The 18,828-nt window shown below is 49.4% G+C and overlaps 1 protein-coding gene across 1 annotated transcript; it reads left to right on the top strand.

The window, feature by feature from the left end:
• Positions 1-772: 772 nt before the first annotated feature.
• On the top strand, positions 773-17,943 carry LOC102452168 (ficolin-2-like). The gene is made up of 11 exons (XM_014577924.3): positions 773-923; positions 1,525-1,581; positions 3,312-3,365; positions 3,951-3,986; positions 5,767-5,811; positions 7,073-7,108; positions 8,060-8,095; positions 9,069-9,196; positions 12,967-13,096; positions 14,340-14,474; positions 15,165-17,943. Exons 1-11 carry the CDS (start codon positions 839-841, stop codon positions 15,413-15,415), a joined length of 993 nt encoding a protein of 330 aa, XP_014433410.2. The 5' UTR covers positions 773-838; the 3' UTR covers positions 15,416-17,943.
• The last annotated feature ends 885 nt before the right edge of the window (positions 17,944-18,828 follow it).

Genomic DNA, 18,828 nt, shown 5'->3' with positions numbered 1-18,828 from the left:
AGTGGATTTATCACTCCACTGCCTTTGGAGGGCTTTTAATGGCCAGGGCTACGTCTAGAAAGGCATGATTTTCCGGAAATGCTTTTAACAGAAAAGTTTTCTGTTAAAAGCATTTTCGGAACAGAGCGTCTAGATTGGCAGGACGCTTTTCCGCAAAAGCACTTTTTGCGGAAAAGCGTCCGTGGCCAATCTAGGCGCGTTTTTGCACAAAAAAGCCCTGATTGCCATTTTCGTGATCGGGGCTTTTTTGCGCAAAACAAATCTTAGCTGTATACACTGGCCCTTTTGCGCAAAAGGGACTTTTGCCTGAATGGGAGCAGCATAGTATTTCCGCAAGAAGCACTGATTTCTTACAGTAGGAAGTCAGTGCTTTTGCGGAAATTCAAGTGGCCAGTGTAGACAACTGGAAAGTTTTTCCGGAAAAGTGGCTGATTTTCCGGAAAAACTGGCCAGTCTAGACACAGCCGAGGTGACCAGATCTCTGCTCACTACTGCACTTTCTATGGGGTGTAATATAATCGATAATCCTGCATCAGAGAGAGAATTTCTGCTCTGAAGGAAGAATCGGTGACAGTCTCCGAGAGGAAAACCAGGGATACTGAAGAAGGGAATGAGTGTGGTCTGACGCTGTAGAAATACAACATGAGACCGTGTGAGGGGAGGCTGGTGGAGGAACCATGCAGAGGGCAGACTCAGCAGAAAGAGCTGGAAGGTGTAGATTAGTGGGAGGAGCTCATGAATATTCATAGATTTGCTCTATAAAAGGCTCCAAGTGGTGAAGGGCTCACGTAGAGGAGAAGGCTAGTAGAGCAGAGCCGCCGCTGCAGAGACCAGCGACATGGGGAGAATTGCACAGCACGCCCTCCTGGCCTTGGTCTGCCTAGCAGCAGCGGTTTGCATGGCTGAGGATGGGTCAGAAGCAGGTGAATACATTGTGGAGTTTGTTTTTCAGCCTGTTCTCATTTACAGCCAGGGAGAGCCAGGGGTAGGTTCTGAGGGCCTGTCTGCAAGAGGAAAATTCTCACCAAGGTAAATACCTCAGGCCCGGTCTATGCTAGACGAGGAAGGTCGGCTTCAGATACACAAAATGCGCAGCTGGAGTCAGCTTACCTGAAGCCGAACCTTGGTGGTGTCCACACTGAGAGAGGCCAGTGGGAGCTAACGCTCCCGTCGGCTTCCCTTACTCCTGGCAAAAGGAGGATACCAGACGCTGGCGGCGGCTGCCCTCAGCATTTGATTTAAGGGTCTGTACTAAACCCACTAAATCGAACACCAGAACATTAACCTCCGGAGCATCGATCTTCTGGTAAGTACAGGCGTGCCCTCTGTGTGCTCACAACAGTGCAAGCCTGTAATGCAGAAGTCTTGCACCACAGAGTTTACACGAGTGTCACCACAGTGGTGCAACTGCCTTGTGTTAGCCGGCCTCGATTTACCGAGCTTATTTACCAAGAGGATTTTCAAAATATTTGGCATCCTGAGACTCCAAAAAAATGTCACTGACTGATTCATTTCTTTCCTCAGAAAGTAATTCAAAGTGCTGTGGGATTCGTGGACCCCCTGGACTTTCTGGGATTCCAGGTATGTTCCCTAGAGCCGAGTGAGACTCCACTTTGGATGGTGATGCCTGAAACATCCTGGTCATTCTATAGATCCCCTTCCCTGGGGTGAGAAGTTGAGCTACCCCCCTGTTCTGTGCCGGAAGAATGTTCCTCTCTCCTCTCTCCTCTCTCCTCTCTCCTCTCCTAGTGATGTGGGCCTGGGGGTGGTACAGGGAATGTCAGTCAATGGACCTGCTCACAAAAGCTAGTGCACGAATAGATCTTGGTACGGGGGTGATGGGAAATGGAAGGTTGGCTGTTAAATTGTTTGGGGCGTTCCTGGGAATGAGGCTTTTGGGTTCCCTGGAATGACCAGTGGTGGGGACTTGGCTGTCACAACCACATTCCACCTCCGGTTCCTGCTGTGCAATTAGGAAGTTGTCTACCCACACCCCGCGCCCTCCTCCACTCTCACCTCCTTGGCTCCCCTCTCCCACGCCAAGGCCCAGCCCTCAGTTACCCCCCACGCCTCCTCCTCCGGCCCGTTCTCATGGCATCAAGCATCTCTAGCAGAAGCTCTGTGACCAGGCCAAACGCCTCCACTGCCCAGTCACTCCTTGTGCTTTAGTTCCGTCTCCGTGGCAGCGGCCTTTCCGCCCGCGTTCAGCTCCCCTGCGCCTGCTCCTCCCTCGCACCCTGGACCCTAGCACTTCCCTTTTCCACTTTACTCCCTGGACTCTCCTGCCCTCTTCAGCAACACTGAGACAACCTTCCGGCTCTACGCCTCCCTGCATTTAGGCTGGCGGGAGTCCAGCAACTGTCCTCTGGAGGCGTGGTCAGGAGGACCTGAAATTAGGGTAACTGAAGGGAAGATGGGATACGCTTAGGCCAGCCTGAACCTCCCTAACTCCTGTCCTCCTGGAGCAGGGCTGAGTTCCTGTCCCCTCTGTATGTGGCACTAACCTCAGCCCCCCGCCTCACTACTCCTCCACACAGGGCCTGGCTGAGGTCTCCCTTCCCTTTCAGCACTTGCAGATGGCCCCCTCCTTGCTAGCCATCCCCACTTCCCCCCTCCCCACACAGGGTCAGCCTGAGGTCCATCTCCGCCTGCTACCCCACCTATCCAAACTCCCCTCCACCTGGTAGCCCAAGCTTCTCCCGCTCGCTGCTCACCTGAGCCACTATCTCTAGGCCTCCCTACAGCACAGGGATGGCGTTACCTCCCCCTCCCCAAGTTCCTCTGTGCCCCAGTAGAGGGGCCATCCCACTTTTTCGACAAACCTGGGCATTTGTCCCGTTCACTTTTGCCAACTGATGATCAAATGAGACAAATGCTGGGCTGGCCCAGCCAGGCTGTGAAAAAAGGGACTGTCCACAAGACAGTGGACGTGTGGTCACCCTGCCTGAAATGGCTCCTTTCCTGCGATGGGGACAGTGACTGGGAATGCTCAGGGGCCGGGTGAAGGCTTTTGTTTGCAAACCATCCACCAATCAGCGCTGAAAACATTTGTCATTGGTCTTCGGTTTGACCAGGCTTGTGGGAGCGGAGAGAAGGGGCATGACCCTGGTTCAGGAGAAATGTCCATTACGGTCTGTGAGGGCTCTGAGTGGGGCAGAGAAGAAATGGAATCCTAATCTTTCAATCTGGAACTGGGGGAGGCTTGTAGGAATTGGCCCATTCCCCCCCCCCCCCCCCCCCCGGTTAACCCTAACAAATCATTCCCGATCGTCGTAGACAGAATAATAACTTGGAGTCGTTTGTATCTGCAGGACTCGTCGGGCCTCCAGGATTTCCAGGAATCCCAGGACTCCCAGGGCTAAAAGGTAAAGCCATGAAATATTACTTCAGACTCTTGTGCGTTCGCGCTCTGCTGCACTGGCAGGAGATCCTGGCCCGAGAGGGAAAGTGGTAAAGAGCCGAAGGGGAAGTGGTGAGTTGAATAGCTGGGGAAGGGCCTGGGGAGGCACAAAGAGATGAGGTCTCCTCTCACCCCAGCTGGAGCCAATCAGACGCTGCTATTTCTGAGCGTGCCTGGTCCTCCCGGCAGCTAGCCAGCTCAATTTGCTGCTGAGGAACCGCAGTACAGGCATGGCCTCACCTCACGCCCACAGTGGCACTAGAGCCTCAAGTCTGAGCACCGCCAGAGAGTGGCGAAGGGTAATTCCAGGGTCCTCTTCCAGGGTAGCCCTGTGCCCCCCGTGGCTCTAGCTGGGACGGTGCCTCACAGAGCTCCCCCTGAGCGGGTGTCTCAGTGCTATCTCCTGTGCCGACATGTGGCTTGGAGTCATCCTCACACCCACGTAAATTCATGGATTGGGACTGACCTCAGGGTCAGAGGTCAGACTCAGGCCCCTGGTGTCTAAGGCACAAATCAGTCATCATGTTCTTTTCATTTGCTTTTCAAACAGGAGACACAGGAGATCTTGGCTTCCCCGGACGACCAGGTGAGCACTCTGGGCATTTCTCCTCCCTGGAGAGCTTTGCACCTCTTAGGCAGCAGCGTCCCGAGGGTGGGCAGGACGCTGGCTCTGCAGCTCTTAATCCCATCAGCAGTCACAGCGATGCCTGGGTACCTGCCCATGAACATGGGCAGCAGGATCAGGGCCTGATTTTTATGCTGTTAGTCATGGTAACAGTGACTGAGGCATCAGAGGGCTGTTATTAGGAGTAGGATAAGAGAGGGTATTCCCAAGGTGCGGGTTCAGAGATTGCGCTGTCTTAGCTAACACATTCCTCATGACTGGAGGGTGGGGGAAGGTGACTCCAATCAGTGATTGCAGGAGAAACTCTCCTCAGTTATACCCTGGCATGTTGGGACCAATAGAATAGAATAGAATAGGGAAGGGAAGGGAAGGGAAAAGAAAAAGAAAAAGAAAAAGAAAAAGAAAAAGAATGATTTTGAACTCCATGCAATAGAAACAACTTTTCCCCCCCATTTTTGGACCAGCTGTATAACTACTGACTTCCTGAGGTGGTCAGGCTCTGCTAGTGTGTGTAAATCACTCTGGCAATGGCTATGTGTCAGTAATGATTTTAGGAAGGCTGCACCGAATGTTTATGCTGCAATGCGACTTTTGTCAGGAATAAAACCCAGTTGTGGCGACAAAAAACTTCCACTCCTTGGCAAGAGTCTTTTGTCTTTTCCTCTCCCTTTATTGTTGAAAAAGAGCCAAAGGGAACACTGGTGTTTGTTTTGTCCAGAGAACTGACTTCTGCCAGTATCCCACAATGCAGACCCTGATTTTGCTCAGTGTTTTGTGATCTCTGCTGCCCTGCAGGCATGGGCCTCTCTCCTTTCAAAGCTCTGGGAAGTATCTGACAGCTGAGCAAGCTTGCTCCATTTGGGGAACCAATCAGTAGAATGCTCCTGTTTTGCCCTGCACTAGAAAGACAGCAACAGGCAGGCTACTGCTGCTGCAGGGAGAGACGGCTGTGCTCCTCAGCACAAAGAGCTCCTAGAGCTACGAGGGAATCCCAAGAAGTGCAGGGATCAGCTCTGTCTTCCCTCCACACTGCCCTGTGGGATGCTCCCCCACACTGCTTTGCTCTAGTTGTTGGTGCTAGCCTCATGGCTATGAACTGTCGACAATAGGAGGCAGAAAAAATGGTTTGACCAGTTTTCACTTTTGACTACTTTTGTATTTCGACAGCACTTTCATTGCCATAACTTCCCAGTGTAGAAATATGCCTGAGATCAATTCTTCTCCAGAGATGGGCACAAAGGATAAAATAACTAACCTTGGTTCTGTTCACTTGTGACAAGATTAAAAAATGTCAATACAGTATTACACAGAAGAGAACATGTTAACCAATTACATCACAGAGAAATCATAGAGCTGGGGGGTCCTGTGGTTTAGCAGTGTGTTGGATTGTGAGGTTCAAGTTCATTTTAGGAGCTCGTTTGCTCGTGTAGGCCTTTCATTTGCAAATTCACCAACAGCCAGCACTGAAAATTGAAGCCCTTTGGCCTTCTTTGTGGCCAGTGATACATAACCCTCTGGATTAGCTGAGATCTGCATTCCTGGCTGAGGCCCACGTAAATTGAGGAGTGTTTACCTCAGTGAAGAATTGCACAGTCAGGTCTAAGAAAAATCTAACCCTAATTTTCAAGTTTGGGGTTAGCCTGCAGTATTTGCCCTGCTTCCCATCTTCCCAATATAACCGTTACAACAGTTCCTTCTTAACACCTTGCAAAATGTTTATTCTCATCCTCTTTGTTTGTAGGTGCAGTAGGACCCAGGGGAATGCCTGGATTGCCAGGGATGAAAGGTAAAGCACTGCACAGCAGAAATTAACCTCTTCATTCAGCCTGTGATTGACTTAGGCCACGTCTTCACTTTGCAGAAGATCGATGTTGCCACAGTTGATATTCCGGAGTTTGATTTATCGGTTCTAGTAAAGACCCACTAAATCTAACTCAGAGGGTGCCTGTCAGCACCGTTACTTCTGCTTCTGTGAGGAGTAAGGGAAGTCGACAGGAGTAATTGCTCCCATCGACCTCCTGCTGTGGAGACACAGAAACTCGAATTAGGGTATATTGATTCCAGTTACGTAATTAACGTAGCTGGAGTTGCGGCTCTTACTTCGACCTTTTTCTGTAGTGTAGACCTGGCCATAGTGTTTCAAAAACTTCCCATCTTCTCATGATGCTGCATTTCACAGACATCTACTCACCAGAAGGCAGAGTCTTCCCTTGGATTACACTTATCAGAGAACGTTGATCTTGAGCACTTCCCACACCGTGGAGATTATGGGCTCGGAGACGAGTCTAAGGCCAGATCTATCACTGTCACTACACCACTTGGATTAAAGTGTAGTAGCCTCTTCACTGAAGCGCCGCAGGGGCACGGTTCCACTGGTGCAGGAGCGTTGTACATGAAGACAAGTGCTAGGTCTACACTGATATAATTCACTCAACTCCCAGTTGCCTTTACACCTGTTTACACCTGCCTTCCATGAGAGGGTGTCGTAATCCGGGAACGCCCAGACCGAGGACGTTCTCCTGGGGCATCTCCATTTGGGATGGTGATGAGATAAGTATCAGTGAGGCTAAGTTCCTCTCTTCCTCGCTGGGTTTCATGAAAACCCTGGGGCCTGTCTACACTACAGTTTGCATTGGTAGATTTGTTCCATTGCGGGTAACAGGTATAAACAGGTCCAGTGCACACAAGGCTGGAGTCAGTCTGACTCCCTTATAGCCATGTATGCACCTGCAGCTAAAAATGCCCTTACTGATCACTTGGGAACTTGGTTCTATGTCTCCTTTTACCTCCAATGGGTCTAGCCTTTGAGTGTATAACTTGCTGCTCCTACCTACCAGCCTCCATGCAGAGGCCTGGGGTCTCTGTGGGGCTGTGGCCATGGCCTCACGTTCCATCCACAGTGGTCAGTAAAACCAGCCAGTCAGCGAGTGGAGTTTCCACGTTAGCTCCGTGCTATCCCCAGCACAGGGCAGTGGCTACAAGGGGCAGCTGAGCTCATAGAACCAAAGCAGCGAAGCAAACTCCGTCCATATTTTTATTTCACATAGGAGAAAAAGGTGACACAGGCCTCCTTCAACTGACAGGTGAGAGACTTTGGCTGACAGTATGTGCCCCTGGGACGCGCAATCCCTGCGTTCGTGTGTGTTGCTAATGCCATAGCACTGTCTGGCCGTGCAGCAAGAATAATGCTCAAGGCAGCCTCTGTTGTGAGCTTCATTGCTTAGCCAGGTCTATTACAGTACTGGGAGCTTTGCATTTTACGTGACTCCTCCACTGCTTTCTTGGCGGCTCTCCCGGCGTGTGTGGTTTGTGCAAGCAGTGTTTGTTGACGCCTGTTGCAAGTAGCAAGTTGTCCCGAGTTGTCGTCCGGGTCTGAGAACTTGGCAGTTCGTTGCTGGATGTCTGGGGCCGCCTGCTGCTGGGAATGCCTACGCTTTCCAGACATCACGCCCCGGAAACTCTGGGCCCCACATCAGTCAGCTCAGCTCATGGACCCGGTGGCAGGGGGAACTTGCAGGTTGGAAGAGTTTCAGGCGTGAAGCCACAGTGGGACCCAGAGTCTGGGCGAATGTTCAAGAAACACGATGCAGGTTCCTGGTGCTGACACTGGCCAGCACAGCAGGGCAGGCAGGAGGATGCGCGGAAGAGCGAATATTTATGTCACTCTATTTTCAGCCAGGGCTCCCCAACCCTTGTAAGCGCACGATCGCTTTCTGAACGGAAGTGCAGTCCAGGCTCTCCCTCCAACCCAAATACCTTTGCCCCTCCCCTTCTCCCAGGCTCCAGCCCTGCTCACTCCATCTCCCCTCACTGGCTGGGCAGAGTTGGGATGCAGGCTCTGGTCTTGGTCTTGTTCGGACAATGCGTGTTAATGTTGTGCTGCCTCTGGCTGCTCCTTTCCGACCGCGCTGTGACATGGTTTGGCTCCAGGGACTAGCCCCTGCTGCTAGATTGCAGGAGCAAGCGGGTGCTTAGGATGAAGGCGCGCATGTTCCGCCCTCACTTCACTCCCCTCATGTTTCTTCTCTGCGCAGGCAAGGAGATGATGGATGGCGTCCTGTGTGAGAATGGTGAGTGTTTGCCAGGATTGCCGGCTGTTCTCTCCTCCTGCAGTGGGGAGACGCACCTGACCTCCCAGGGCAGAGACCGGGCGGCAGGCACTCGGGAGGTAAACGTGTAACTGTTTAAACGGTTAGCATGAGCGTATCAGTTTCTGTAATGGTTACACGCCGGCTCCCGGCCACTCCGGGGGAACCGGCTGCCGCCCTGCACTGCTGACTCCGTATCAGAGCCCTCTGCGCAGGGTGGCAGCCGGCTCCCCCGAGCAGGTCCGTGAGCCAGTATGTGCCGCGAGCCATCTTAGAAGTTGTGTTCAAGGGGGCAGGGCAGCCGGCAGGAGCTGGCTGCACTCTGGGCTCTGCAACGTAAGCTTTATAATGCGGTGCCCGCGGTGTGTAACCACTAAGAATGTTAATAGTTACACGGTTACACTATTAACTGCTTTTTAACATCCCTAGGAAGCTTGTCACTCTCCACTGGGCAGAGCAGTTCTAATCCTGCCTCTCTCTCGTGAGCAAGACTGGATAAATGGGGGTGGTGCACACAGCCATTGGGTGGGGTGAGAGGGAGATCCAACTTGTGTTACTCACACTCCCCGGAAGAGTCCTGCCCTCGTCGTGCGAGTAAGGCTATCAGTGCTGTCCCTACAACAGCCACAGGTTCCCTCTGTCACAGCAGCTGGCTACCGAAAGCAGCCCTGTCGAACGCTTGTTTTCAGTCTGATGCTAAAGCGCTTTAATGGCACGAGGACTGTGATGTTTTGGATAGCGTTTTTCAAAGGGAATGGATGCTTGTGCTATGGATAAGAACTGCCATGGGCAAAATCTCCTTGAGTTAGCTCATCCTGAACAAATGCCTTTTGCATGTCGTCATTCCATGCACAAATCTCAACCCAGTAAATTCAGAATCAGGCTGTTTTGACTCACTATCACCATGGATCTCTCCTTTCCACCATAACTGATTCTAAATACCTGTGCTATGCAGGCGCGAAGAACTGCAAGGAGCTGTTAGCCAGAGGGAAGGTTTTGAGTGGCTGGTACACCATCTACCCCAAAGACTGTGCTGCCCTGATGGTGTTTTGTGACATGGATACAGACGGCGGCGGATGGATTGTAAGTAGAAACTGATTGTAACAAAGTGCCTCAGACATTCATGTGTAAACTGGGGTCTCCAGTGAGCTCTCATATAGTCGGAGTGTTTGATATGCACATTGACCATAAAGCTGTAGAGTGAAAATGAATTGCAAAGCAAATCCCTAAGAGGGAATTCCCTACTCAAAACATTAGCCATGTGAATTACAAGGCAGAGTTTCAGGGTTATGGGTACGTCTCCTTGTTTTAGCGCACACACACATACAAAGCTTTTCCTCACTGCTCAACTTGAGAGAGATTTTTTCAGTTTGGACTAAAATATAGCACTTGGGCCTTGGTGTCTTCAGGACTGGCATAAAGACGGCGGTGCCTCTGAACATAGCCAAACGCTTCTTTCAGCAGATAAAGTTTGGTCAGTAGATCCTTGTAGCTAATGATCCTCAGCCCTCTGTTAATATCGCAGGTATCCATCACCAAAATGTTAGAGGCCATGAAGGTGAGCACATCTTTGATTATTGTTGTCGTTGGTCTGACTCCAATGAGAACTCCCAGTAGTTTATCTTTCCCTCTTTTTGGATTTTCCACCATAACTGTTGATTGCTTCAGTTTGGGGACTGAAGACATGAAGGGATTTGCAGAACCATCTGCCTGCAATGGCGTCTGTCTATAATGACTGTCTATATGCCAGTGCATAACTGGCTGGATAACCGTACTCAGAGTAGTTATTAATGGTTCACAATCCTGATAGAAAGGTATAACTAGTGGGGTTCCGCAGGGGTCTGTTCTGGGACCGGCTCTGTTCAATATCTTCATCAACGATTTAGATATTGTTATAGAAAGTACGCTTATTAAGTCTGCAGATGATACCAAGCTGGGAGGGGTTGCAACTAATCTGGAGGATAGGGTCATAATTCAAAATGATCTGGACAAATTGGAGAAATGGTCTGAGGTAAACAGGATGAAGTTTAATAAAGAGAAATGCAAAGTGCTCCACTTAGGAAGGAACAATCAGTTTCATACATACAGAATGGGAAGCGACTGTCTGGGAAGGAGAACGGCAGAAAGGGATCTAGGGGTTATAGTGGACCACAAGCTGAATATGAGTCAGCAGTGTGATGCTGTTGCAAAAAAAGCAAACATGATTCTGGGATGCATTAACAGGTGTGTTCTGAGCAAGACATGAGAAGTCATTCTTCCGCTCTACTCTGCGCTGGTTAGGCCTCAGTTGGAGCATTGTGTCCAGTTCTGGGCACCGCATTTCAAGAAAGATGTGGAGAAATTGGAGAGGGTCCAGAGAAGAGCAACAAGAATAATTAAAGGTCTAGAGAACATAACCTATGAGGGAAGGCTGAAAGAATTGGGTTCATTTAGTTTAGAAAAGAGAAGATTGAGGGAGGATATGGTAACCTTTTTCAGGTTTCTAAAAGGGTGTCATAAGGAGGAGGGAGAAAACTTGTTCATCTTGGCCTGTGATGATAGAACAAGAAGCAATGGGCTTAAACTGCAGCAAGGGAGGTTTAGGTTGGACATTAGGAAAAAGTTCCTACCTGTCAGGGTGGGGAAACACTGGAATAAATTGCCCAGAGAGGTTGTGGAATCCCCATCTCTGGAGATATTTAAGAGCAGGTTAGATAAATGTCTGTCAGGGTTGGTCTAGACCAGCGGTTCCCAAACTTTTTGGCACAGTGACCAGTAAAGCTATTCACGAGCTTTTGGAGGACCGGTAACATTCATTTGCATATGTGCATATTCATTAAGCAAATGATGAATATTCAAATAAGTTATTTCTGGTCCTCCCAAAGCCCCCCGTGCCAGCTTTAGCAAAGCTTTTGATACAGTGACCCACAATATTCTTGGCAGCAAGTTAAGGGACTATGGATTGGATAAATGGACTGTTAGGGTATGTCTACACTACATGACTCCGTCGATGGAGCCATGTAGATTTGTTTATTGGGCAAAGGGAAATGAAGCGGCAATTCATTTAAATTTACATGGCTGCCGCGCTGAGCCAACAAACAGCTGATCAGCTGTTTGTCGGCTCAGCGCGCTAGTCTGGACACTCCGCTGTCAACATCAAAGCCCTTTGTCGACCACCCCGGTAAACCTCATCCCACGAGGAATAACGGGGAGGTCGATAAAGGGCTTTCAGGTCGGCGCGGGAGCATCCAGACTAGCGCGCTGAGCTGACAAACAGCTGATCAGCTGTTTGTCGGCTCAGCGCGGCAGCCATGTAAATTTAAATGAGGCAGCAACGGAGCCATGTAGTCTAGACACAGCCTAAGATGGATAGAAAGCTGGCTAGACCAGGGTTTCCCAAACTTTTTACTTTAGTTGGAACCCGCTTTTTTCCAGTACTGTTTTTTGCAGCCCAAAAATATAAATAAATATTAAAAAAAGAATTAAAAATGAATAAATGTTCAGTGTTTTACCCGGCTGCATCCTCCGCCCAGCCTTGGCCAGAGCTTGGAGGACCCGGTGCCGCATGGACACTCCAGGAGGCGGGAGCAGGAGCAGATTGGGGGTAGGGTATCTGGCTAGGAGGGAGGGTGCAAGGAGGGGTAGGGTTGCCAGGTGTCCAGTTTTGTACCGGACAGTCTGGTATTTGAGGGTTCTGTCTGGAAACAAATTGAGAAAATATCAGACATATAAAATATCCGGTATTTTCTAATTAGGTAAGTTGTATTATTATTAGGTGTATCAGCCCATAACTGCGAACTGCCTAGCTAGTGGATGTGCTCATGCCTGCCCCACTTTTCCCAATCTCCTCCATCCAGCCCTGCTGCCCCCGTCCAGCACTGCTTCCAGCAGCCAGTTCCCTCTCCCCCGTCCCCCACCAATCTCCCTTGGCCAGCCCCCATCCAGCCCTGCTTCTGGAGGCTGGTTCTCCAGTCCTCCTCTTGATCTCCCCTGGCCAGCCCTGCTTCCGCTGCCCACACGCCCCAATCTCTGTCGGACAGCCCCGTTGCCCCCCAACCCTGCTTCCTGGTGGCTGGTTCCCCCCCCCCCCACACACACCTCCTCCCAGCCCGCCCCGCCTTCCTCCCGCCAGCCACACTGAGGCCCAGTATTTTTTCCCGCGGCCCGCTACTGGGCCGCGGCCCATAGTTTGGGAAACGCTGCTCTAGACAGTATTTGGTCCTGCCATGAGGGCAGGGGACTGGACTTAATGACCGCTCTAGGTCCTTCCGGTCCTAGGATTCTATGACTCAATGAAAACTACTGACCAACGATGGTCATGTCACTCCTCGGTCACTGCAAGTCGTCCTGCTCTGAGCCCACGTGCAGAAGCACAGAGGTTTCCAACAAATCCGTTCCTCTCCACCAACCTTCTCTCTCTTTGGAAATAAAACAAACACCCCTCCCATTATAAAAGCATGTTTCTTTCATGTGTTGCAAAGAACTGCTGTCATTAATTGTAGACACTGACTTCAATTTATATTGCCTCAAACCATGAGAGCACTATTCAGTTTTCACAGAAGCCAATCTCAGTTCTTAGCAGCGGGAATTTGCCTTGTTTCGTTTTTGTTCAGACCCGATTGTAGCCAACACCCTTTGATGGGGAGGGGAACAAGGCCAGTTACGGAGTGAGTACAGCGTTAATAAAGATCTCTGGTCCACTGAAAAGGTTTTCAGTTTGTCAGGGAGAGGTAAAAGAGCAGATGAAACGAAAACGACGAGTTCCTTTCTTCTGTTTAACCCTAATAAATGTCATATGAACAACTTGCCCCAGAGGAATGGAGCAGTGAGTCACCGACCAGCTTCTCACTTGACTCCTTTGAGTTTCCCCGCAGGTGTTCCAGAAACGGGTGGACGGGTCGGTGGATTTCCAGCGTGACTGGGATTCATACAAGAGAGGGTTTGGTAACCGGCTGACGGAATTTTGGTTGGGAAATGACAATATCCACCTGCTGACATCACTTGGTAAAGCAATCGCGGGCACCCCTGTTCCGTAATGTTTCCTCCATCCCGCTGCTCCCCTCCTTTGCAGTGTGGCGTCGAGGGATCCCCACACTAGTAGTAGAGCTCCCAGCGTGACCGTAGATCAGGGTGCTTTGCCAAGGAGTGTAGGAATCACTGTGCTGAAGCCAAGGCACAGAGAGATGAATTGTCTTGCTCCAGGTCACACAGCAAGTCAGTGGCCAACCTGAGACTGGAGCCCAGGTTTCACTCTCAGGGCAGTGCCCAACTCACTGGTGCACGCCAGTAGTGGTGAAATTGCTACTAGAATCGCCACTGGCTGATCCTGGCAGGGAACAGCCAAACAGCAAACATGGGTCTGCTCATGGAGATAGCCAAAGGCTGGTTCCCCAAAAAGACTGATGCCTTAATGGCAAAGTTCTACAAACTCGATCCCTGCCTCACCAGCGGCTAACACTGCCCCGTGCAAGGTCACGTTCTTCATGGTTGCATGATCTCCACAAAGAGAGAGAAACAAGGACTCTACCCACGCAATGCCAGCCTCAGATCACTATCCCTTCCCACAGGTTCTAGCTCCACGAATGATGGCAAAGTCTGTCAAGTCCTTCACTGCTGTAGATTCTGATTTCCTCTCTTGGGGAAAAGTCTTGGCTGTGGAGTCTGTTTGCCAATGGAAAGATGAGCTTGAGGGATGGAAATGGGCAAGGGTGGTGTTTCATGCCCAGATGGGTCACCGGGGCTATGTCTAGACTGGCATGATTTTCCGCAAATGCTTTTAACGGAAAAGTTTTCCGTTAAAAGCATTTTCAGAACAGAGCGTCTAGATTGGCACGGACGCTTTTCCACAAAAGCACTTTTTGCGGAAAAGCGTCTGTGGCCAATCTAGACGTGCTTTTCCGCAAAAAATTCCCGATGGCCATTTTCGCGATCTGGGTTTTTTTGCGGAAAACAAATCTGAGCTGTCTGCACTGACCCTTTTGCGCAAAAGTTTTGTGCAAAAGGGACTTTTCCTGAACGGGAGCAGCATAGTATTTCCACAAGAAGCACTGATTTCTTACGGTAGGAAGTCAGTGCTTTTGCGGAAATTCAAGCGGCCAGTGTAGACAGCTGGCAAGTTTTTCTGCAAAAGCAGATGATTTTGCGGGAAAACTTGCCAGTCTAGACACAGCCCTCATGTAAAACCCAAGTGTGTGCAAAATGTTCATGCCATCTGCCGGGCCTTTCACATTGCGTTTACATTTGACAGGAAAAAATGAGTTGCGCATTGACCTCAGAGACTTTGAAAATAAGAAATATTTTGCCAAGTACGAGTCGTTCCAAATTTCCGGAGAGGCTGAGAACTACAAGCTGGCCCTTGGGGATATGGTCGCGGGGGATGCAGGTAGGTACTAGCTGTGTCCGCAGCAAACAATAAACGTACTCGCCTAACAGAAATGTAAGAGAACCTGCAACAGAAGCAAAACAAACCTTCCCAGGGCCAGGCTGGCTGCCTGCCCACCTCAGGTTTAGTTTTCATTAAGAACGTGAGAACGGCCCCAGAGGGAGTGAACAGAGCAGGGAATCATCCAGTGATCCCTCCCTTGTCACCCATTCCCAGCCTCTGACAGAGGCTAATGACTCCATCTCTGCCCATCCCGGCTAATAGCCATCGATGGACCTAGCCTCCAGGAATTCATCTAGCTCTTTTTTGAACCCTGTTAACGTCCTGATCTTCACAACCAGGACCTCGGGCCACATCCTGAGGCCTTTTTTTTTTTTTTTTTTACCGTCCCGTTCCTCTCCTCACTGGACACAGGGCCAAATCCTGAGGCCCTCACTGAACAAAATGGGTCACGTCACAGGGAAGCCAGCAGCAGTTTGGCTAAGTGAAAACTGAGAACAAAATCTAGTTTAGAGGGATTGGAAGCTGGGGCCCAGTTTTGACTCGAAAGTGACCCGAAAACACCCAGGAGCCCAAACTCCGGAGACTGGGATATGGGAAGCAATTAATTCCTCCAAACTGACCGGCTCTACCTTAAGTGGAAGGAAATTAACATCCAAGTTGACACCTGGGTTCCTTGGTTTTTTACAGGGGATTCATTGGCCTACCACAAGGACATGAAGTTTTCAGCCACAGACCGTGACAATGATCTGAATCCAGATAACTGTGCAAGCACCTTCCATGGAGCCTGGTGGTTCAGAACCTGCCACGAGGCCCACCTGAACGGGGAGTACTTGCAGGGAGCTCATGATCGCGCTGATCATGGTGTGCTCTGGAAGAAGGGCCTGGGGAACCAATATTCCTACAAGCTCTCCGAAATGAAATTCAGGCCTGTTTCCTAGCATGGCTGTGCGCACTCCCCTCCCAAAGGCCGTTCTGCAGCAAGCACCAGCTGCCTTTGGCTGAAGGAAGCATCTTTTCTGCTTGCAAAAGCTTGTCTGAGTGGGAGTTCTGATCTGTAGCTCCAGTGTCTCCCTTTTCTAGACCCAGCAGCACCATCTCCTCCAAAATGGGAGTGGGGAAGCTTCAACCCCCCCCCCCCCAATGGGTGCGGGAAGCTCAGGGCAGGGGCAGTCCTGGCCTTGGGGGGGGGGGGGGAGGGGAGGGCACATGCTCCCATCCAGCCCCTTTCACCTGCCTGCTGATGCTGTCTCTTTTCTGTATGGTTTTGTGAGAAGCAATCCCATTCCAGGCACATCTCATTGTCCTGGCATAACCAAACCCTGACATTGCTTTGAGTTATGATGGGGGAAGCTGTATACTGAATTTGGTGGTCCTATCTCTTGCTGTTTTGGAGTTCTTGAACAAACAGAAAGATGGACAGACAGATTCTCAAACATACAGTAGACCGGAAGATGTATCTGGCATTGTGCAAGCCTTTAACTCAATTGTTTTTTGTCTTTTGGAAAATAAAATGAAAAATGTTCCTGCTGCAATTAAATCATTGCTTTGGGGTGGGGCTGTAGCAGAGAAGCAAGACAGTGCAGAGGAAGAGAGAACACACCATACAGATGGCTATGAAGAAAGACTTTCTCCTTTTCTGGCCTCCTGGCTCAACCTGAGGTTGCTTCTCACACTGCTGAACTGGGCCCATGGAAGTTAATGGTCAACATCCCCATGACTCCCATGGGAGAAGGCTCAAAGCAGTAGCAGAATCAACTGTAATTTTAATATTTTCACTGACAAGACTCTCCTATGTCTGATTTCTACCTTCGTGAATTTTTCAGGCACAAATAAACCCTTGAGAAAGGGAAAACAATAGGGCAGTTCTGGGAGGGGGGAAATCTGATGTGCCCATACCTGAGACTTACAACTCAGCATCTTTTTCTTCACAGCTGCTTCTCAGTTCCCTTACGTGCTTTCCACTTCCCTGATTCACTCTTCCCTTGATGCTGCTGGTGGCTGTGTGGACTTGTATTTAGAGCAAACTACTAATTATTCAGGTGCCTACTTAGGGATTCTAGGCTGTACTCACCCAAGTTTGAAAATCTCAAGCAATTGTGTTGCTTGGGAGGGTCCTGGGCAGAAAGCATCAACATTTGGCCTTGTGTAAACCTTGCAGAAAACCGTTCATTTTTCTGAAATGTCAAATACGAGGCTAGAGAATTTCACTCATCTCTGCCTCTGGGCAGCTGTGCAGGTGCAAGGGAAGGAGACAAGCATCCGACCCACTTGATATGCTTTCGTACTTCCATGCAAGAGTGACAAGGACCCAAAGTGGGCTGGTCACAGAGATGCAGTCAGGCAAATGAAGACTGGAGGGTCACCCTCTCCCCAACATCCCTTCACTCCTGCCTTTAGTTCCGTGGTTTGACTGAACCTTAATTGTGAGAGGTCTCGGGCAGCATTTCTCAATGACCTGCCTGTGGACCAGCATCCTGTCATAGGTTAAGGATGCAACAAGCTGGTCCCAAGAAAGACTGAGAAATGCTCTAGGATATCGGCAGAGGTGAGATTTTCTGCACGAGCTCAGTAAGATGGAAGGCCTCTCAAACAAAAGCTCCACTCACTGAACTATGAAATATTTGAATGTGGGTCTCACTCATTCTTAGAATCATAGAACTGGAAAGAACCTCGAGAGGTCAAGTCCAGTCCCCTGCACTCATGGCAGGACCAAGCACCACCTAGACCATCCCTGATAGATTTGTCTAACCTGCTCTTAAATATCTCCAGTGATGGAGATTCTACAACCTCCCTAAGAAATTTATTCCAGTGCTTAACCATCCTGACAGGCAGTTTTTCTTAATGTCTGACCTAAACCTCCCTTGCTGCAATTTGAGAACCATTGCTTCTTGTCCTGTCATCAGCAAGAGGTTAAGGAGAATGAATTCTCCCCTGCTTTTTAGGTACTTGAAAGCCATTATTTCTCTTTTCCAGACTAAACAAACCCCTTTCTTTCCATCTTCCCTCATAGATCAATGTTTTCTAGACCTTTAATCATATTTGTTGCTGAAGCTATTACACTTTAATAATTAAAAGGGCCGAAACCAGTGTCTCCGTATAATTCAGAGATTAGAGCACTTGCCTGAGAGGTAGGTGATTCTTGGTCAAATTGAACTGGGGTTTCCTACATCTCAAGGGAGTTCCCTAGCTACTGGTTATATGCAGTCTTCCTCCTCACAACATGCAAGTCCCTTTGTGGATCCAAGCCCCTATGACTGGATCACAGCAGAAATCTGATAAAGTGCCCTATTAAAACTACTCTATCATCTGTTCCTTTAGCAATGTTAAGTTAGGCTGGTATCTGTCTGCATACATGGGCAGTATGCGATTGTGTAACTGAAAGCAACTCATATTACTGGCTGGAAGAAGTAAGCGCTGGGCACATTTCCATAGAGAACTTGACTTTTATTTAAATAAAATATTGTTCCTACCGAAGAGGAGATGGAGCTTAAGTATGATTTAAAAGAGAAACAGCTGCAAGGAAGATCTCTGTGTGTACCTTAATGGAGACCATCACAACTTCAAATTGTTTTAAACATGTAGTCCTGCAGCAGCTGAGTAACAGATTGTCAGATTGTGACTTCCTTCATCTGAGATCAGAACTGCAACAATGGGAGGGCAGCACAGCTCTTGCAATGTTTGTTAAATTTTGATGAATCAGCTAATTGAGTCATTGATGGAATTTCCTTTGACTACTCCATTAGTTGATAACATCTCTCCCTTTGAAATGTACAAGAGCCGTCCCCAGCTCTTGTACATTTCGAAGTGGGGATAGGGGAGGAGGAGCTGGGATGGGGAGAAGGTTCCTGCTTCATCAATCCCTTGGATGGCTCTTGTACATTTCAAAGGGAGAGGAACAGTAGCTGGGAGCTGCTTGAGCAGGACTGTTTCAATCCCTGCTCCTGCCATTTCCCCTCTGCCTCCTCTGCCCCTGAGGAGACGTGCTGGGGGGAGCCAGCTTTTAATCCGGCTCTCCCCAGCACTGGCTCCTGTTCCCCCCGTTGCTCCCTCTTTCTGATACAGGCAACAAGGGGGCAAGGAAGTGAGTAGTCGAGTAGACTAGTCACTTACATCCCTACTGTGTATGTGATACTTCCACAGAAGCAACACTCAAAATCGTGCTATTTCATACAAGTGCTCACTCATGTTTTAACTGCATATCAACAGAACCGGTGAATTTTTAACTATTTTAATTTTCCCCCCAAGTTTTTCCAACTTTCATTTTTCAGATTTTAGTACAGGTCAGATAGCAGGTTCTTCTTTAACAACTACACAGAACTGGGTTATCATTAAAGGATGAACTCCTCAAAGT

The sequence above is a fragment of the Pelodiscus sinensis genome, chromosome 22, assembly GCF_049634645.1.
Source record: "Pelodiscus sinensis isolate JC-2024 chromosome 22, ASM4963464v1, whole genome shotgun sequence".
NCBI lineage: Eukaryota > Metazoa > Chordata > Testudines > Trionychidae > Pelodiscus > Pelodiscus sinensis.
Note: the sequence above shows the minus strand (reverse complement) of the source record. Positions and strands in the feature narration are given on the sequence as shown.